The sequence below is a fragment of the Mustela nivalis genome (assembly GCF_964662115.1).
Source record: "Mustela nivalis genome assembly, chromosome: 17".
Taxonomy (NCBI): Eukaryota; Metazoa; Chordata; class Mammalia; order Carnivora; family Mustelidae; genus Mustela; species Mustela nivalis.
Genome location: NC_139036.1, coordinates 46,779,030 through 46,800,274, shown reverse-complemented (window position 1 = coordinate 46,800,274; position 21,245 = coordinate 46,779,030). Strand labels below are relative to the sequence as shown.

Sequence of the window (21,245 nt, the reverse complement as noted above, 5' to 3'; positions counted from 1 at the left end):
CCCTTAACCAACTGAGCCACCCAGGCGTCACAGAGCACGTGACCCGTGATCTCAGGGGCATGCATTTGATTCCCACGCTGGGTGTCAAGACTACGTAAAAATAAAATCTTAGGGACGCCTGAATGGCTCAGTGGGTTAAGCCACTGCCTTCGGCTCAGGTCATGATCCTAGGGTCCTGGGATTCAGTCCCGCATTGGGCTCCTTGCTTGGCAGGGAGCCTGCTTCTCTCTCTGCCTCTGCCTGCCACTCTGCCTGCTTCTGAGTACTCACCCTCTTTCTCTGACAAATAAATAAATAAAATCTTGAAAAAAAAAAATCTTAAAATAAAAGAAGGATTCAATGGAGAAGAACTCTACCAAATACTACAACAACCAACCTAGAATTTGTTGTCTTCCTGTCCTGTTTATATCTCTACGGACGTCACAACTGGATAACATATGAGGAAGGTGATTAAGACAATGCTTGTATCAACATGTAGACTTTGTAAACTTTCACAGGAACCCACGGAATTAAATTTTCTCAGTAGCCTCCCTCTTCACCTGACCTTTTAATATGAAACCAATCTTCAAATATAATCCAAAGTAGAAAGAACAGTAAAATGAATCCCCAAGTAACCATCACCCAGTTGCAATAAATATCAACATGGGGCCAATCTTTGTTTGTATACCCCCCCACCAAAAACATTACTTTGAAGCAAATTCCCAAACATAATTTTTGTTTAATTTCAACCAGTATTTTTTTTTTATTTTTTACATTTTTAAAATTAACATATAATGTATTATTTGTTTCAAGAGTACAGGTCAACCACTAAATTTTTTTTTTAAGATTTTATTTATTTATTTGACAGAGATCACAAGTAGGCAGAGAGGCAGGCAGAGAGAGGAGGAAGCAGGCTCCCTGCTGAGCAGAGAGCCCGATGAAGGCTAGATCCCAGAACCCTGGGATCATGACCTGAGCCAAAGGCAGAGGCTTTAACCCACTGAGCCACCCAGGTGCCCCCCAATATAGTTTATATTAGTTTGGAAGGGACCAAACGGTGATCTTTTATATACCATGTCAAGAAGTTTCCATATGGAGCTTTCTAACAGTTTTTTTTTTTTTTTTTTAAGATTTTATTTATTTACTTGACAGAGATCACAAGTAGGCAGAGGGGCAGGCAGAGAGAGGTGGGGGAGGAAGGCTCCCTGCCAAGCAGAGGGCTTGATCCCAGGACCAGGGGAGCATGACCTGAGCCGAAGGCAGAGGCTTTAACCCACTGAATCACCTAGGCGTCCCTTCCACTAAATTTTTAATAGCTTAGCCAATATAGCAATAGGTACCAATGAGAAAACTAATTATTTTTTTAAAAAAAGATTCATTTATTTATTTATTTGACCGAGAGAGATCACAAGTAGGCAGAGGGGCAGGCAGAGAGAGGGAGGAAGGGAAACAGGCTCCCTGCTGAGCAGAGAGCCTGATGTAGGGCTCGATCCCAGGACCCTGAGATCATAACCTGAGCCGAAGGCAGCGGCTTAACCCACTGAGCCACCCAGGCGCCCTGAGAAAACTAATTTAAGCGTTTAAAAGGCTTCACTTTTTAAAAAGAACAAGCTACAAAACAAAAAGCCAAAATCTAAGTTCTAGTGAATTTATATAGCAAAGGTATAGACCTGTTTCCAGAACCCCCAATAAGAGATATTTTTGTGTCATTTAGCGACAGGAACACTAACCCACAATAACCACCATAGTAAATAAACACTGTAAATGTAGCTTCTATTTTAAACCTAGAATCTCCAAGTTTTAATTTAGGTACTGATTTTCACTATAGGTACCATCTCCACAAAAAATAAGGAGCAATGGAAATAGAAATTTTGTGTACATGATGTTTTTCTCAGGATCTGATGGTTTCTCTGACATATGTCACTTACACATGATCAGACTGATGAGGACAGAGCCCATCTTGCGGGTTGTGAACGAACTCCCCTTCTCTGTCTGCTTCCGATCCATACCCTCATTCCCAGGCAGTCACTATTCTGGTAAGCCCAGGGCCCTCCGGTCGCAAACATAAGAGATTTGAGCAACAGACCATGGGGTTTAACAGTATATGTAACCTCTCCCGTGGTGCCGCTGGAGGCTTTCTCCACGCTGGAATCACATACCCGACATGGAGCTCTGTTACCACTCAGAAGAGAAAACGAAGCTCTGTGGCCACGGCTTTACAATACAGTTAAATGCCTGGGCTGCAGTTATCTTTTATGATTCTCGCTGTCTGAAGGAATACCAGGCAGAGGTAGGGGAGGTCACAGAGCTAGCTGGGGTGGCTCCAGGGAGATGAGTGACAACAGATGGAAGATATGTGGCCCAAAACCTTTTAGAGCATGGGTGAGGAGATGGATATATTTCTTGGCAAGCTGCACTTTTTTCCTGTTCAGATTTCAAGGGATCCTGCGGTTACTTTACATACTGATCTCTCACAACTCCTTAGTTCTTGGCAGTCTACCATCCTCAGGCAACTCCAGAGACGGATCCCTCAGCCCGTTAACACACAAGAAGAGACCTGCAATGGGGCGCCTGGGTGGCTCAGTCGGTTAAGTGTCCAACTCTTGATTTCAGCTCAGGTCGTGATCTCAGGGTTGTGGTACTGAGCCCCACTTCAGGCTCTGCACAGATTCTCTCCCTCTCCCTCTCTCGGAAGAAAAAGAGAGACGGAGCGCACGCACGCTTCACTCATACTGAAAATAATTTGGGGCCATTCTTTAAATACATATGAGCAATCTCATTCGCTTCCTACTCCATGGGGCAAGCCCGAGGAAGAAACACACAACTCCAACACCTGGCTACACATAACCTCTCTCAATGGTTTCCAAAAAGGAAAGAAAAATGAACTAAATACAGAGAGTCAAACTGCTGGAAAGACAGTAATATCTGAGAAGGAAAGTCTACTTTGGTTTACAGCATTTTTGCCTAAGGATGGACATAGACATTAATCATCAATTACCAGTATTTCAGAATAGGACAGCCTTATCTCCACCAGCCAACCTGGCAGATTTCCCAGATACCTACCAGTAAGTACCAGCACCCTGTGACGTTAGCTCCATGCCGTCCACGGAATTGTAGCTATCATCATCCATGATCTTGGAAAGACCAAAATCTGTGATTTTTATCTCTCCACATGCTGTACCATTTACTAAAAGAATATTACCTAAAAAGATGAAAACTTTCATGAATAAAAAGAGACTAATGACGAGACAAGTTCGAGGTAATAACAGACAAGAAAGGGACAACTGAAGTCAAACTCTTTAGCAACATCTAAATTCCTGGAATAAAATGATCTGGACTCTGGATGCTGGAGGAGAGTCCTCAGCGTCTGGCTGCAAACTTCCATTTTCCAAGAATCACCTGCTAGATGTGCCAAAACCACCACTATGAGCAGTGGTGAAAAAAAGAGTAACCCGCCAAAGTAAAATATCACTTGGACAGTTGGTCAAAAATGGTGGGAAAGTTTCATATGAACTTTCAGTAACGATCTCTAAACCACCCTGTTTTAGAACAGTCGTTTCAGGACCCCCCCCAAAAGAAAACCCCCAAAATAAAAAACACAAAAATATACAAGGGAATCAAAGCTAGTACCACAGTGCCACCTACAGCTCCTACGCCAGGAAAACATATTGGATTCAGTGATGGAAAACCAATCACACAATGGCCATCATTTTAAAAATCACTTTGTTGTAATGAATTTTTTAGTCATTTGAACTGTATTAGAACATTGAAGAATATTGAACACTGAGATTTAATACATAACTACCAGGGGAGGAAAGCAGAGTTAACAACTGTGCCCACCAGGCAGTAAATGGGAACCATCTTCCGAACACTGATGGTGCCAGCTGTCAACAGAGAACATACGCAGACTCTGAAGAACAGCTCAGGAGGACAACAACAAAAAAACAGGGGTAAGTAACTGGCCTCCCCTGTTCACTGAGGTTTACTGAAGTTTACATAGTAACCATACAAAAAGATGAAAAACTGCTGGGATTTAATGAAATGGGAGACGGACTTGCAAAATAACTCGTTCATTTGGGGGCACTTACCAAAGAGACTTGGAGCAGAGGAACGGCTACATAGTGTGAGTAATGGGAAAAACAAAGCTGAGCTTGCCAGAGCAGTTCTTTCTTAATCGGGCTGACATCATGAAATGCCCTGGCCCTGAAGACAAGGGCATTGTTTCTCCTGAGTCCTTAGTCCCACTCCCCCTCTCCAGCCCAGCACTGCCGGGCCAGGACTCTGGTCCCACACCTGCCCGGGCAGGGCCAGACGCGACGAGGCTTCCAGCCTCCCTCACATTCTCTGACTTTGTAAAATTTCAAGTCACTTCGAAGACCAGAGAAAAACCATCAATACAGTCGCCTAAAAGTTAGACATACCTGGTTTGAGGTCATAGTGTATGATGGGAGGTTTTATTTCATTTAAGTACTTTAAAGCATTCACAATCTGCATAATAATGGATCGCGCCTCTTTCTCCGACATTAATTTGTGCTGTTTCAGGTAGAAGTCCAGGTCATTGCCCTCACAGTACTCTAATACTGTACAAAACCTAAAGACAAATAAACCGACATTTGATGGTGGGAAAGAACAAGCAGATTAAGACTTCTTCAGCTAGCCCCAGCGGAAACCAGGTAATTAGCTACTTGCTCTGTTCCTCATTCCTTAAAGTACTGTTCTGTTCTTTATTCGGTAGGAGCTACTGAGTGGCTGACAGGAAGGAGAGCCCTGGTGGACAGCCTTCCCGGCCTCCATAAGGCAATCTGCTGTGCCTCAGTTCACCCAGGACATTCCTCTTCTTACATCCAGACTATACGAAGACTGACAAGAACTGTAATGTACAGCAGCTAGGTATCTTTTCAGAAGGCTCTCCTGCACATGTCCCTGCCGCGCTCCAGTTCTAAGTGAGCAGACTGTGATCAGGTACACAAGTCTCAAAGCAAACATTTCATATGACCCGAGTGCTGACACTAGGAAATGGTTTGCCCAGGTCCCACGAATTGGTTCCATGTCATGTCGTATGTCACTCTGGCACAATACTGTACTATAACGTCTCCTTGCTAAACACAAGGTATAAGAGAACTTTTAAAAGCACAGTATCAGGGTACCCGGGTGGCTCAGTCAGTTAAGCGTCTGCCTTCAGCTCAGGTCATGATCCCAGGGTCCTAGGATCGAGCCCCACATCTGCTTCCCCCCTGCAGGGAGCCTGCTTCCCCCCTTCCCTCTGCCTGCTGCTCCCCCTGCTTGTGCACTCTCTCTGTCAAATAAATAAAATCTTTTAAAGCACGGTATCTGTGATTCTAACAAATGTGTCATTACATAGTATGAGTTTTTTCCTCCACTTAACATCAATGTATCATACAGACTCAAATCTAAAACTATATACCATTTTTAGCACTAAGGGTCACGTGTCTATCTTCCAAGGCTTTTATAAACCAGAGTAAGGCTTCTTGAATTGTTTGAGGAAACCTGAGAGATGAAGACCTTTTAAATTATCCTAAGCTGTGACAATGTGGGTGTTAACACTCAGGCTCTAGTCAGGAAATAAGACAGAGAGGTTTTAATGCAGGGCACCCATCACATGGATGATGGAAGAGCTGAGAGGGTACACTGGCCAGTGAGGCACCCAGAGATCATCTAGACAGGAAGCCGTCAGCACCCTAAGGCCAGAGGGCCAGACGGCGGAGATGGTGCAACCAGAACTGAGCATCACCAAGAGAGACTGGAATCACAGCGGGGGGTTGGGGGGTTGGGGGTGGGGTGGGGTGGGGTGGGGTGTGTGTGTGTGTGTGTGTGTGTATGTTGTGTGTGTCTCTCTCTCCCCACCCCCAACTCTGTCTCTGCAGTGGCTAAAACCAACTGAACAACGACTGACACAGAAGCCTGGGGAAAAAAGCCTACAAGGGTCAACTCTGCTAAGATGCAGAGCAGGGGAAGGGTGAGGAGCAGAGCCGAGAGCAAACACACTCGGGACTAGCACTACGGCCCCCAGGCCATTTGAGGCCTTCAAAAAGCTCCGCAATGGAAGGTGGACAAACATGGTCCTATGAGATCCTGAACTGACCAGCTTATGTTTCTTATGAAACACACTACGGCATGTTAGCACACTATTTAAGGATAAATATCAAAAATTTATAGACACTCTGATCTGAGACATAGACTCTCATGCTTGGTCTATGTCTTGCACCCAAGTGCAAGCTTAAAATAAAATCTCACTTTAACACCCAAACAACTCTCAGAAGATTTTATAAAATGATGGTGAAAATTCACCATGCACACAATAGGCAGACCAAAATAAATTCAAAAATAGCAGACAACCAAATCAATTCCTCAGATTAGTTAAAAGTGTATACATGATTCAAAACTGCAAATAATCAAAGTCATACTTATTTTTGAGATGTTTTTTGTACTTCTATTTTGAGGGGTAGTGGCGGAATGACAATCTATCTAGTATTCAGGAAATTTATTCAAAGCAAAAAGGTAAGGCCACCCTGTGGAGACCTGTTCTCTACCTAGATACTCATCTAAACTCCATCCATGCTAACCACACACTGACTATGCCAGGTTCAAGGGTCACCCTTCTGGAAAGGGAACATCCCTGGCCAGGTGGGAAGAAGGGGTCATTCACATTTCCAAAGGGAGTTAAGGTCTCTTCCCTTTTGGAAACATTTCTAAATGTGGGACTGTTCTCGGCACACAATCTGGGAGACAGCTGCTGTGTGGAATAGGCCAAAACGCCCAGAATCACCCTGCAAGGCGAAAAGGAACACCTGCTGGCCAGACTCTAAGGTACATTCTCCTCACTCCATTCAGACTCCTACAGAAAAAACGTTCCCAAATGCTCAAGTATTTCTAAACCCCTTGATAAACCCAAAGGTGACAGAGCTTACCTATATCAGGTAACATTATACGACAATACCTAAGAGTATTAAAGATCTCAGGCAAGTCCTCTAACTTCCCTGGTCCACAAATTTCCATCTATTCAGTGGAGAGCTGAACTGAGATCCTTTCCACCTCCAACCTCCTACACGCCTCTGAGGCTCTACTTCCCGTGCAGCACTGGGTTATGCCTTCATTTGCCTACACAGGCCAACGTTCATTCCCGCTGTATGATAAAATCACACTGCGGGTCCTTCCTTGAAATACTCGTCACTGTTCACCAGAATCTCCAGCTGGGGCAGACTCCTGTACAGGCCACACTCACTGGTGCGCATCAGAGGTAGCTAGCACCAACATGTGACAGTTACCCAGAGCTGATGGTTAAATTTTCAGGCATTTCATGAGCTGGTTATTAAGCCACTGGTGGGATGAATGGACAAACAAAAGGTGGTACATTCATACAACGGGATATATTTGGTCAAAAACGGAATGAAGTACTGATACATGCTACCGTAAGGATGAACCTTGAAAACACGTCTTGCTAAATGAAAGAAGCCAGTCATAAAAGTCTATATACCATGAGTCATTCACATGAAAGCCCAGAATAGGAAATCTACAGAGACAAAAAAAATGATTAGTGGCTGCTTAGACCTGGGGGCCAGGTCGGGGGAGGGGGAACTAGGGGAGTGACAGCAAAAAATATGGGGTTTCTCTCTGAGGTAGTGAACATGTTCTAAAAATGACTATGGCGATGACTGCACAGATCTGTGACTATACTACAAGCCTTGAATTGTATAGTTTTAAAAGAGTGAACTATGCGGTATTCAAATGATATCTCAATAAAGCTGGATTTTTTTCAGTGTGAAACTAGACTGGCTGGGAAATTCATTATCACAGAGCGTGTCCAATACTATGAATGCGTCCTCTCCCCTCCCCACCCAGCTGGTTGTTAAACATTTACCAGCACACCACTGCACAGATCCTGTGGCTAAGAGATGTACTGCTGGCCCAAATGTGAATTCATGCAGGTTCATCTGCCCAGGAATAAATGCACCCGGTTCCCTTGGAGGGCATTTCCTCGACCCAGACTGAAACTCTACTCCATGAGTAGTCAACACACTGCAAGAAACCAGTATCAACTGCTAAGCTAAAATGGCACGGCACTTACGAGTCAGTGTCCAGTGAAAAGTAATCATACAGCTTAACTATCCTGGGATGATCCAGTTCTTTGTGAATCCGGTATTCCCTACATGCATGCCTGCAAACAAAGTGGAAAATTAACATTTTGTATTTTTGTATTTTGGACTTTCAGACCTCTTCAAGGATACGCCTATATGTTCTCTCACTGCTCCTTATTTCTGCCTATGCATTCAGGTCTGCTGGCCCCCGGACCTTTCCTCACCCTATTTTCACTACTGGCGTCTACCAAGCTGCTGAGAAAGTAGCAGGTGCTCAAATATTTGTTGAATGACTTTTACCAACCTTTTATCCCTTTCAAGTTCATTCTATCACTATCTCACCTGTTTAATATTTATACCCAAATACCAAAGCTTTAAAAATTATAAAGAGAGCTTTTTCTTTCCCCTCAAAAGCCGATAATTCACATCTATAAATGTTTATATCCTGGGGATATAAACAAGGAGATGAATTTTGGCATTTAAACTCCTTGGGTGAAAGGATTACCGATTATATAAGGCAGTATTAGCAGTGCTTTGTATTTGTTTTAAAATTCTCCTTATAATATGAAAGGGCTATCAGCTTTACCTTCTTCTAATGTGAAACTGATAAAAAATTATGGAACCCGGGATGCTTGGGTGACTCATTCTGTTAAGTGTCCAACACTTGATTTCAGCTCAGATCATGACCTCAGGAGAGTGAGATCCAGCCCTACACTAGGCTCCACGCACAGTGAGGAGTGTGCTTGGGATTCTCTCTCCCTCTCTGACCCCCCCCCCCTCAGCATGTGCCTGTCTGGGTGTGTGCGAGTGCACACCTGCAGGTTCCCTCAAATAAACAAATCTTTAAAAAAAGAAAAAAGAACATCACTGAACCCCAGTTTTCTTGGGATGAGAGCTTACATAAACATATTAACTTTTTTTTTTTTAGTGCTTTTCCAATTTAAAATCATTTAGTAAGATTAGGAACAAAAACAAACCATATAATCTCACATATTCATTGAATTTTAAAAGAATTACAGAATAAGTTTATTCCGTGTAATTACCAATAATTTTTAAAGTATTTCGTTCTTAGATACAAAGAGTGACAGAAATTTTTTAAATTTTAAGTAAACTAGCACCATTTAATTTGGGGCATTTTCTTATAAGGCAAGACTCAGACAAGAGAAACTTTGCAGAGTATGGTAAAATAAAACTAAGTTGACGTTTTCTGAAACATGTATGACAATATGACAAGGATACATAAAAAGTACTCAACTAAAGAAAAGCTGAGGAAACAATCAGGGCAAGGAGGAGAGAGGAAAAGGAATCTAAAAGTAATAAACAGGTTTTTCCCAGATGGAAACTGTATTTGACCTAAGCTTATTTTTCACGCTGCCACTTTTGGCTTTTTTTTTTTTTTTTTTGCTTCTTCTGGTACTTCATCATCTTTATGTCTTTCTGAAAAGAAAAGACTTGCCAGTATTTAGGCAGAGCAGTTGTTAGGACAGCCACTATGCTGGGACCTGGAAATCTGGCCTCGAGTCCCAGCTCTGTGATGTCGCTTCTCTGGGCTACACACGACTGGAGGTTTCAAAGGCTGCTTCCTGGAGATCCAGGCCTCCCAAGCCCCCGTGCAGACACTGCGCAAACGCAGCTGTGACCCCCACCCCCCACCCCACCTAAGCAGCGTCACACCTGTCCTTTTCAAATATCAAGATTATATGTGATATTTCACATTCAGTAAAATTAAGGTAATGCTGCTCACAAAAGCCAAGTTTAGAAAGCTAGGGACCAACCAGATAACCACTTCAGTCATTTCTCACGCTAGCATGCTAAAAGTGTATAGTTCTTTGCCATTCTGTTTAAACTTCTTGATTTTGTTGTATATTTCAGAGCAGAGACCAATTTCTCTGTCAAGGTACAGAAAACAGAGGAAACCAAAGGATATAAAAATTAAGAACCAAAGGGAGGGTCATTCAAAGTCCTCATCAACCAGGCATTATCTCTGGTCACTATGTCAGGCTCTAAGCTGCTTCTCTGGCCTCATCAGGTAAGCCAGTGGCTCCTGCCATGTCCTTCACATGTTCAACTTTGAATTTAGCACCCAAGGGGTTAATGCAATACAAATACAGAAACTTTAATTAGAAACTGGAGGAAACATATCCAATAACATGTTAGTTTTTTACTCTCTTGTAAGTGGATATATATTTAGACTTCCAAAATGATTTTACCCTAAAAATTATAAGAATATCATACATAAAAATAAACTATTTCAGATATAATTATTTCTGTGGATAGCTTTATAGGAAATGTTTCCTATGGAGTTCTTAATATGTTATTTGGGGGAGGTAAATCTTGTAATACTAAAGCTTTAATAATGCAAAAGTAAAACAACCAGTTTGCTGTTTGTGGGGAAGGAGAGGAAAGGAGGTTCAGGAAAGAACCCCAAATTAAGCAAAACAATCTTTCAGAGTTCTTCGTTCTTTTTTTACCCAAATAAATGTCTTGATTCCAGATGGGACTGGAAGTCACTCCCACAATAACACAGCAATCAAAGGCATTACTGTGTAGAAGAACAGCAGCATTTTCGTATGTTACAATGTTATCACACCACCAAAGTGTACACTTTTTAGTTTAATACTAAATTTTTAAAGCACTCTCTAAAATGTTACGTGCTTGATAGAAGGCTTCTTTAAGTTCAAAGGAGTTAATGACATTTTGCTAATTCACTTATCTATGCAGCCTCTATTCACCAGTATGATCTCCTGTCAAGCAAACTCTTCCGCAGCAAGGCGGAGGTGCTTAGGAATCCCTCCCCAGGCACCAGTGTTACCAGAACCCCGCACCCCCTTCCCCCATGTGTTTGTCCGCTCAGAAATGGCCCCTTCAGAGACGGCTCCCCAGAAGTTGCCTGGGTACCACGATTCCCATCTCTGGTGAGGAAACGAGCCTGGAGCTAGAGCAGTCAAGAGCTCAGATAAATGAGACCACCCCCTCCTCTTGCTCTATGATTCCGCCCGGCAGAGGAAGGGGAGACAGAGCCCCGATCCCTAGCCGGGAGCCCCTGGAGCAGCTTGCCAAATGCGCTGCGGAGGCACACCGTCCCGGCTTCAAGCCCTCGCTGCCACAGAAGCCTAAGGCAGGCAGCAGCCCCTACAGTTAGTGCCCTGTTCCTCACCAGAGTTCCTTCTCGGGCCAGCCGAAAACCTGCACGCTGAGCCCAGGCAAAGTATGGGTCAATCCCAGCCCATGAACCATTTTCTCAAGGTTGATCACGGCTGGCCCCTCACGAAGTCAAGGGCTCAGTGCACACACAGGACAGAGAAGGGGCTCCAGGCAGAGCTGAAAAGCATTTCTACTAAGAATCAGGTAGAGTTCCAACACCCTTATGCACTCCTGAGAATCTCAGTATGATGGGGACATTTCTCTTTTACTGGTCACAGCAACATGTGGCCTTCTCTAAAGTGCTCCCAGCATTCACTGTGGCACGCCGTCCGTCCCCGCATGCCAAGTGACTGGAATGCGCTTCTAATAATGCAACTGCTCCTCAGACGCATCTGGACCACAGCTGCCTGTCCCGCAGGACGCACGTGCAGGGCGCCGTGCATAAACCACACTCCATCCCCTTTCCTGTACCTCTGCTAAGCCCTATTTCCCTTAATGTCACAGAAGCCTCCACTTCTCCAGTGCTGAACACCACTGCACATCTGCGTGGGGAAGGAAGCGCTCCCGCACCCCTGGTAAGTAATAGGGATGTAGTAAGAGTTGCTTTAGCAGCCAATTAAAAGGCTACTTCAAAGTGGTCAAACACCCCTGCTATTTTTCCCTCCAAAGGACTATTTGTAAGAAAAAAACCCCCAGGGGCGCCTGGGTGGCTCAGTGGGTTAAAGCCTCTGCCTTCGGCTCCGGTCATGATCCCAGGGTCCTGGGATAGAGCCCCACGTCGAGATCTCTGCTCTGCAGAGAGCCTGCTTCCTCCTCTCTCTCCGTCTGCCTCTCTGCCTACTTGTGATCACTGTCAAATAAATAAATAAAATCTTAAAAAAAAGGAAAGAAAAAAAAAAAAACCCAAAACTGCTTTTATAGAAAGGAGGTGGGTTGTTTTTATCTTAGAGGGCTGTCTTGGGTGCCTGGGTGGCTTAGTTGGCAAAGCATCTACCTTTGGCTCAGGTCACCATCCCACGGTCCTGAGATGGAAGCCTGGCATCGGGCTCCCTGCTCAGCGGGGAGTCTGCTTCCTCTCTCTGCCTGCCACTCCCCCTGCTTGTCCGTGCTCTCTCTCTCTGCCAAATAGGTTTTTTTTAAAAAAATATTTTATTTACTTATTTGATACAGAGAGAGAGAGACAGCGAGAGAGGGAACATAAGCAGGGGAAGCTGGAGAGGGAGGAGGAGGCTTCCTGCCAAGCAGGAAGCCCTATGCAGGACTCGATCCCAGGACTCTGGGATCATGACCTGAGCCAAAGGCAGTCTCTTAATGACTGAGACACACAGGCACCCCAAATAAATACAATTCTAAAAAAAGGGGGGGCCTGTCTTCTCTCTTCAGGGTTAGGGCACGTCTAACTCAGTGCTTGTATATACAACAAGGAAACAATACTAAGCCCAGGGAGGGATCCTAAAAGCAAATTAGGTATGCTTAGCCTCCAAACGAAACAAGCCATGAATTCCTATGTTCTGAAGCTCGGGGTCAGGGGAAACAAGCAAAACCTGACAGTAGTGGATCAGAGAAATTCACACCTGTACATGTAAGAATCACTCCTTCTAAAGCAGTCACTCTCCCCGGCTCCTCCCTAAATATGGCGAGTGGCCTTCAGAAGCCAGGCAAGTATAGTAAGCAAGATGCTGAACACAGAGCATTCTGAGAGGAGAAGCTGATGGAGAGGTGAGCACAGCACCGAGGAGCTGAAGGAGTCAAATAAGTACCGCTGAAGCACCCCAGGTGCCCCCCACTGTCTCCTCCATAATGAAATGATTGAAACAGCCAGAAAAAGTCCCGCCCAAAGCTCCCCAGGATCCCCAAAGCATTATCATCTGTTCTCTACAAACAAGCAAGATGGTTTCTGAGGCTTTGCTTGTTTATTGTAGCTAATGTTAGACACACAATGGAAAGGGAGGTTGAAGAGCATGGGTTTTGGATTGAGGGAAGTCTAGATTTAAATACCAGCTCAGCCTTTTCTTAACTATTACTTGCATTCCGTTAAGTTTCAGTTTGCTCATCAGTGAGATGGAACAGTTGCTCACTCTCCTAAGGACACCACCCCAGCAATGCACACACTGCTGTTAACAAGGGGCTCACACTGCAGCCGCCACACTACTGAATTCTGACAAATCAGATACTCTGGCGTCACTTACTTGTGGTAATTCTCCTTCTTCTCATCTCTCCAGTTTTTATTTAACTGGTGAATTTTCACAGCTACATATCTTTGTTCTGTTAGATCAAATGCCTACAAAGAAAAGGAATATGTTATATTCTGGATAAAAGCTAACAAGAATTACAGGCAAGTAATGGATTTGAGGTTTCCATTTAACACATGGATATACTCAAAACCCAAAATGCATTATTAAATACAAACAGCCGTAGATGACAACATTATCGCGTACTTGTTTCAGAGTTACAACCATCTTCTGAAAACTTGTGATCAGATAATTCAGAAGTCTCCAGACGCACTGGCACCAAGGGGCTTAGAAAACAACCGAGCACACACCACAAAGCAAGTTAGCCCATGCCTTACCAGTCCCTTCCAAACAGTCTTCTCGGTGGACATCATCCATCTGCCCTCTCTGGGACCTGCTCCCCGGGGCTGTAACTCACCCCTCTGCTGACACCGGGACTTGGCATGCTTCCCTAGCAAGTCCTGCCACTTCTGAAATGCTGGGACACACACTACCTGTTCCGTGAGAAATAATCCCTCCAGATACACCTTTTCACTGTGCTTGTTTAGAAAAATAACCTCATAATTTGTTATACTGTGTTTATTAAAACACAAACAGGGACAGAAACAAAAAACAGCCCTACCCATATATGATGGGTAAATAAAAAGCAGTTTTTGATCCCAACAATGTCTGAAGTTCGTCACACCAGGTGACTCCTCTGGCAATGTCCTAAGAAAGGGACAGACTTTCCCCAAAGACCGCCACTGCTGGAAGTCCTCCTCCAGCGGCAGTTCTGTATCATAGAGGGAAGAAGGGAAGCAGGTGGGTTTTTGAGGATGCTGGGTGTAAATCACAATTTGATAAAGTGAGTAGTATTTTAATATAATAGGAAATTTCTATTATACAGAAGAATTCACTGAGGAATTCCTTTGAAATGAAGTTTTTCTTAGTTTTTAAAGTTCAGATGAAAAACTTACAACTTCAGTTCCAACACTATTACCACCATCTGCCAGTTTCTGCAACTGTAGGAAAAGATGAAGGTAAGAGGCAGAGGCAGAGTCCATGAATAGTGATGATTACTGTTCAACAGATCTTTTAAAATGTATGCTACCTCTAGGAAAGCACTAAATGCAAGAGAGAGCTGCTCATAAAAGAAACTTCCAATTTATACTAAATTCAAACCAGTAGTTTTTAAAATACAAAAACCATACAGTTCAAATAGAATTATCTTATTTCACAGAAATGAAAATTCTTACAGACCCTGAAGTCCGGCTGCAAGCTTGTACACCATCTTGGCTTCACAGCAGAGAATGATTTCAAGCCATCAAAAGCCAGATCAAATAGCACCGAATTAATGAGAGCACTAATGATACTACAAGTGTCTTTCTCTCCATCTACCACACCATATATCTGAATCCAAGACATTGTGATCCACCACTGATTTTAAGAAGGGCTTCTGGAAGAGTGGAGAAAAGCAAAAGAACTATACGGAATGTACACAACACTGGAGGAACCATCTAAATTTCAGGAATGTTAAAAGGTTTAAGGAACACACTAGGGGAAAAGTAGGATGAAGAAATCACTGACGAGCAACTGAGAAGCACCAACAATAAATTTTGATGCTTTAAAAATGGAGTTGTCTTACTTCTGGGTTTACGGCCAGAAGAATTAAAAGCAAGATCTCCAAGAGCTATCTGCACACACATGTTCAAAGCAGCGCTATTTACAACAAACAAGCAGCAGCAGCAACCCCAATGTCCACTGCCAGATAAATGGATAAAGAAAAGGAAGTATGTGCATACAATGGAATATTATTCACCCTTAAAAGAAGGAAATCCTATCACATGCTTCAACATGGATGAACTCTGAGAACATTATGCTGCGTGAACTGAGGCACCCACAAGAAGACAAATACTGTGATTTCACTTATAGAGGTATCTGAAAGTAGTCTAATTCGCAGAAATGGAAAGCAAAACAGTGCCTGGCAGAGGCTGGGGGAGGCCAAGAGCAAACTACTGATTAATAGGCTAAGTTTCAGTTTTCTAAGATGAGAAAGTTCTGGAGATCTGTTTCACAACAACATAAACATACCTAACAATACTCAACTGTTTTAAAAAAATGGTTAATGATGGTAAATTTTTATTTTTTTACAACTGAATAAAATTATCAAAAATTAAAAAATAAACTATGATTCAAGAATGAAAACAAAGGAAGCAAAAGGAAGGAAAGACTAAAAGTAAAAGTTAATGAAAAGAAAAACCCAAATTACACAGTAGACTTGATCAACAAGATAAAAAGTTTATTCTTAGAGGGAAGAAAAAAACACCGACTAACCTCTCTGACCTATCATTTGAGAGAGAAAAATAAACGTTTCATTAAGGTATGGATGATATTTTTAAATTTGAGGTGAAGCAGAAGATGTTGCAGAAAAATTAAATTATCAAAAAAGATTTGAGAAGGGGGAGAAAATATACGTAAATCAGTATTTGCAGAAGGAACTAAAAAGGTGGTCAAAAAGTTTTCCTGTACAATGACATGCACCCATGGGACTGAGTCTGCTCTAACTTTCAAGGGGCCAACAAATCCTATGTCATGCATTCCAGGGCACTGGGTGGGGGGTGGTGGGGAGGTTATATACATAGGAACAACTTATTCTGGAAAACTAGAGCACAGAAGCTAGAAAATGCTGCTTATACACGAAAGACAACTATGGGCCAGTCCCACTTACAAATAGGTAACAAAACATGATACACTAGAAAATCAAGCCCAATAGTACATTAAGAATAATATTCTAGTTCTGGAAGTGGATAGTGAAGGTACTTGCACATTATGAATATACTTAATGCAAATGAACTGTATAATTAAAAGGGCTAAAATGGCAAATTTTATGATATATCCCCACAGTAAAAAATTAACATTAAAAAAAGGAAAACCGTCAAATCATTATATTGTACACCTAAAAATAATAAAACATCGTGTGCCAACTAGACTTCAATTAAAAAAATATATACACATACATCCCCACATGAGGCACTAACGGTTTTGGAAAATATAGTTATTTTTTGTAACAAAAAAAGTTGGGGTAAGGGCACCTGGGTGGCACAGTGAGTCTGCCTTCAGCTCAGGTCATGATCCTGGGGGCATGGGATTAAGCCCTGCTTCGGGCTCCCTGTACAGCGGGGAGTTCCAATGCCTCTGTCCCTGCTTGTGCTCTCTCAAATAAATAAATACAATCTTTAAAAAAAAAAAAAAAAAAAGTGGAAGATAGAACTAGTTTTTACTGTTTTTATCTAAATGAAAACTAATTATTTTGTCCAAAAGAATTCCCATATATAAATTTATAGGGCATAACATAAAGCCCAACAGTGAAGGCCAAACCGCATGAAGAGGGACTTCGCAGGACCATGCGGTAAAGACCATTTAATAAACGGATTCTGCACGTAAAAGCCTGGTGCCAGAAACACCTAGAAGCTAAAGGAGGTGGTGACTCGTGAACATGTTACTGGATCTGCAGCTATCCTGAAAACCAGCTGAATTCCTCACTTAGTACAAACCAGCTGGAGGCACGGTAGTCTGAACTTCACTGGCCTGGCTGAAACCAGGATGCTCCTTTGAATACCAGAGCTACTAAACACTTGGACGTAGAAGATGAGAACATGTTAAAAAACAAAAAGCTAGTTTTCAAGTAAGAATTAGCTTTAACACATCTATTTTGTTAAAAAAAAAATTTTTAAGAATAAAAGTAGGGGCGCCTGGGTGGCTTAGATGATTAAGCATCTGCCTTCAGCTCAGGTCATGATCCCAGGGTCCTGAAATCAAGCCCCGCCCTGGGCTCCCTAGTCGGCGGGAAGCCTGCTTTCTCTCTCCCACTCCCCTCGCTTGTGTTCCCTCTCTCACCGTGTCTCTGTCATATAAATAAATGAAATCTTAAAAAAAAAAAAAAGAATAAAAGTAACACATACTTATTTCTAACAAACGTGAGGCAGAAGTACAGAACCAGAATAAAAATCACCACAATTTCACTACCCAGAAAGGAGTGTTTTTCTTTCCTTTTTTATTTTTCAAACTGGAAAACAGGGCAAAACTACTGTATCCTGCCGTAGTTACTTAATTTTACTAAAAGCAGTTCTTCTCAAGATACAGGTGCTTAAAGTTTCTGAGTTCAAACAAGTAAGTATCAACCCACAATTACCACTATTCTTCATGTTCTCCAAGTTGGTAATAACCAAGAATTCAATCCTGAGACTTACCTTGTAAACTTCACTGAAACCTCCTCTACCCAAAAGATGTAACAACAAGTATCTGTCATTTAGCGTTGGATGATCTTTAAATCTGTGGGAACAGAGAATACAGAACATCCTGAGATTAAGGAATCCACGACCTTCCATACTAGCAGAATTCCCAGAATTTCTCACACGCGCTATACACAGGATTACAGCTGCTGCTGATAGCTTGGTGCTAACACCGATACAGCGAGTTGTGAATAGGAAGCTATACGGTTCAAGGAGACTGCCTAATGACAACGGACAGCGCTGGCTGTAAAGCCATAAGGCAGAACTGCTAGGCTCAGCGTAGCCACAAGTGGACCTGTGAACGTTGCTGACCTTCCTCCTTTTCCGAAAGGGAGCCGTGCAACTACCATCGCTAACCACTTGCTGTACGGTGAGGGGGTGCAGACTCCGCCAGACCAGGGATTTTCGCACCGTGCTACTCACTTCCTCCAAAGTACTCAAGAGCCACCTGTTCCCACCATTCCAAAACTATACAAAAAAGTTCCAAGATATTTCCCATGGCCTTAAAAATGGATCTGATTATTAAGGAAGTCCCATGTTCTATATGCACTCATGTTCTCTCTTTAAGACAGTTTCATGATAGAACCGTCACCATTCGCCCACCCATCGAGGATTCCACCTTGTGCTGTTTTCTAACAGTAAGACAAAGAAAGGAGAGACAGTGGCAAAAAATACTTCACAAATATTTCTACTTAATTCGGGATCTTAAACAGCCCCTCTATTAATCCTGAAATTATTTTCATTTTGAGACACTGACGTGCCTGCAGAGAAAAGGCAATACGATCGTGCAGTGCTCAGCTCTGAAGCTGTTTAGTCAAACAGTTACAGGGCCCTGGTCAGGCTGACTGACGTGCACCGCGCTACTGCCAAGATGAGCTGACAGCATCGGGCACGTGGCACCGGGCCTGACACACACAGAGCTCAGTCACGGGAACTTTCACAGAAAGAAAAGTCCACGGCACACACTGGCCAAACAAAAATACACAAGCTACGGCTACGTCCAAAAAAATCATGTTTCAGAGTCAGAAAAACATGGGAAGGAACAGATTATGGACCGAAGCTACTTCCCACTTTAATCTACTTTCAGCTGCAATCCTTTAAATGACTTATAAACAAAGATGGGCATTCATCTACGGTTAATGTGATGAACTTGAGAGAGTCTTGCTTAAAATCCCAACACCCAAATGTGGCCCCTAAAGGTCATTCCAAAACCAGTGCCATCTTGGGGTGCCTGGATGGCTCAGGTATTAAGAATGCCTTCAGCTCACATCATGATCCCAGGCTCCTGGGATCGAGCCCCCATCAGGCTCCCTGCTCGGCGGGAAGCCTGTTTCTCCCTTTCCCACTCCCCGTTTGTGTTCCCTCTCTCGCTGTATCTCTCTGTCAAATAAATAAGTAAAATCTTAAAAACCAACAAACAAACAAAACCAGTGCCATCTTAACCCGGTACCATCCCATGACACCACACTGTCACCCATGCTTCCATTTAGCAAAGCTCTGCAAGAATCTGAACACACAGTGTATTCCAGCCACTTATAAACGTGAAGCTGTACTGTTTTAGTGATCTCTACTTGGGCAAAAGTGCTGTAATACATGTACAGATAGTAATATATAAATCTAATATATTTACATATATTTAAATTAAAGCAAATCATAGTTGTGTTCGCAAACCTGTACTGTATCTTGCAATAGAGCTAATTACACCATGGAATCATTCACCCAATTTATAGCAAACAGAAACACCATTCTTGACCATTCATGTCAGAGAGTGTTCCGCAGTCTCCAACCCAACATACCCCCAAGTTGCTTACTGTGAATTATCTTCATTATGTATCCTTTTTAGTTCCCTGATATGTAGATTTCTAACCCTTTCTAGCCTTTCCAGCTCTGCCTGGATCTCTGCTTCTTCCTAAAGTGAAAAGGAAAGAAACAGCTCAGAACACAGGACACACTACATTTTCAGAATCTCATTTCAAAAAATAGCAGACATTTCTCTTTTGAAAAACGAAAGGAAAATGTTTTGAACTGAAAAAGATTTTTTTAAGAACTAGAAATTTAATCATAAAAAACAAGCCCACAGCAAATGATAAATAAAATTCAAACCATACAAAGGAGTACAAGTAAGAAATAAAGCCTTCTGCTCCCCTGATCCCTCCTCTCCATCACGCCCATTCCTTAGATGTAACTGCGGTTTTAAGTCTTGTGTAAATGTCCAGAAATGTTCTCTGCATTTATATACAGGCACATAATTTTTTTTTAAACAAAAATCAGATTCTCTATCTGGTTCTGCTTTGTAAGTATGGATCATGCTTGGTGCCTTAAGTTCCACTGATTTAATAATCTCTGAGAACCCAGTAAGAAAAGCAAACACACACCAACAGCAGTTTATTAAATGCTTATTGACCATCATCACTGTAAGCAGCATCTACCAAAAATGTATGGGTTGTTAAACTTAGGAGCTGCCCAATCTATAGCCAAGATGCTTCTATGAATACTGTCAATAACAATTTTTATGTGGGTGCCATTGTGTTACAATATAGCTTGTATAAGACCTTCTCTTCTTAGCCAGTTTAGGCAAGAGATAAGAGCTACCATGTGATTTAAAATATCCTGGGAGTTTCTGGGTACCTGGGAGGCTCAGGTGGTTAAGTGGCTGCCTTCAGCTCAGGACATGATCCCAGGGTCCTGGGATCGAGTCCCTCATCAGGCTCCGTACTCAGTGGGGATCCTGCTTCTCCCCTTCCTTTCCCCCTCCCCCACCACATGCATGTGCGTGTGCTCTCTCTCTCTCATCTATGCTCACATGAACTCTTTCTCTCAAATAAATTATTTTTAAAATAAAAATATAAAGTATCCTAAGAGTTTTCGTATCAAATCTGAACCACTTGTATTATGCATTTAACTTTTACCATAAGGAGAACTACTTATTAAGTTGTTTCTTTCTTTCTTTCTTTTTTTTTTTTTAGAATTTATTTATTTATTTAACACAGAGAGAGAGATCACAAGTAGGCAGAGAGGCGGGCAAAGAGAGAGGAGGAAGCAGGCTCCCTGCCAAACAGAACCCGATCTGGGACTTGATCCCAGGACCCTGAGATCATGACCTGAGCTGAAGGCAGAGGTTTAACCCACTGAGCCACCCAGGCGCCCTGGTTTTTTTTAACCTACTGAGCCACCCAGGTGCCCCGGTTTTTTGTTTTGTTTTGTTTTTAAAGATTTTATTTATTTATTTATTTATTTATTTATTTATTTATTTATTTGACAGAGAAATCACAAGTAGGCAGAGGGGCAAGCAGAGAGAGAGGGACCTCTCTGGACCCTGAAATTTCTCATCTCCAGGACCCTGAGATCATGACCTGTGCCAAAGGCAGAGGCTTAACCCAATGAATCACCCAGGCACCCCTACTTATGAAGTTTTACGACATATCCAGAATTATCTATTGGTACATCATTGGCAGAAAAAGTGCTCCCATTGGGTGGCTAGGGTTGACTAAAAACTGAAAGACATTCTATCATTAGAAATACAA

General features: G+C 42.6%; 1 protein-coding gene across 10 annotated transcripts in view; it reads right to left on the bottom strand.

Moving 5' to 3' along the window:
- The window catches only part of TLK2 (tousled like kinase 2), a 114,770-nt gene that overhangs the window by 6,732 nt on the left and 86,793 nt on the right, over nt 1-21,245 (bottom strand). For all 10 annotated transcript variants that reach the window (XM_082706558.1, XM_082706560.1, XM_082706559.1 and 7 more), the window contains 6 exons: nt 19,533-19,630; nt 17,680-17,761; nt 13,409-13,500; nt 8,066-8,155; nt 4,401-4,570; nt 3,043-3,181 (listed from right to left, as the gene is read on the bottom strand). In XM_082706558.1, the coding sequence (XP_082562684.1) occupies nt 3,043-3,181; nt 4,401-4,570; nt 8,066-8,155; nt 13,409-13,500; nt 17,680-17,761; nt 19,533-19,630 (671 nt within the window). The remainder of the gene's footprint in view (nt 1-3,042; nt 3,182-4,400; nt 4,571-8,065; nt 8,156-13,408; nt 13,501-17,679; nt 17,762-19,532; nt 19,631-21,245) is intronic.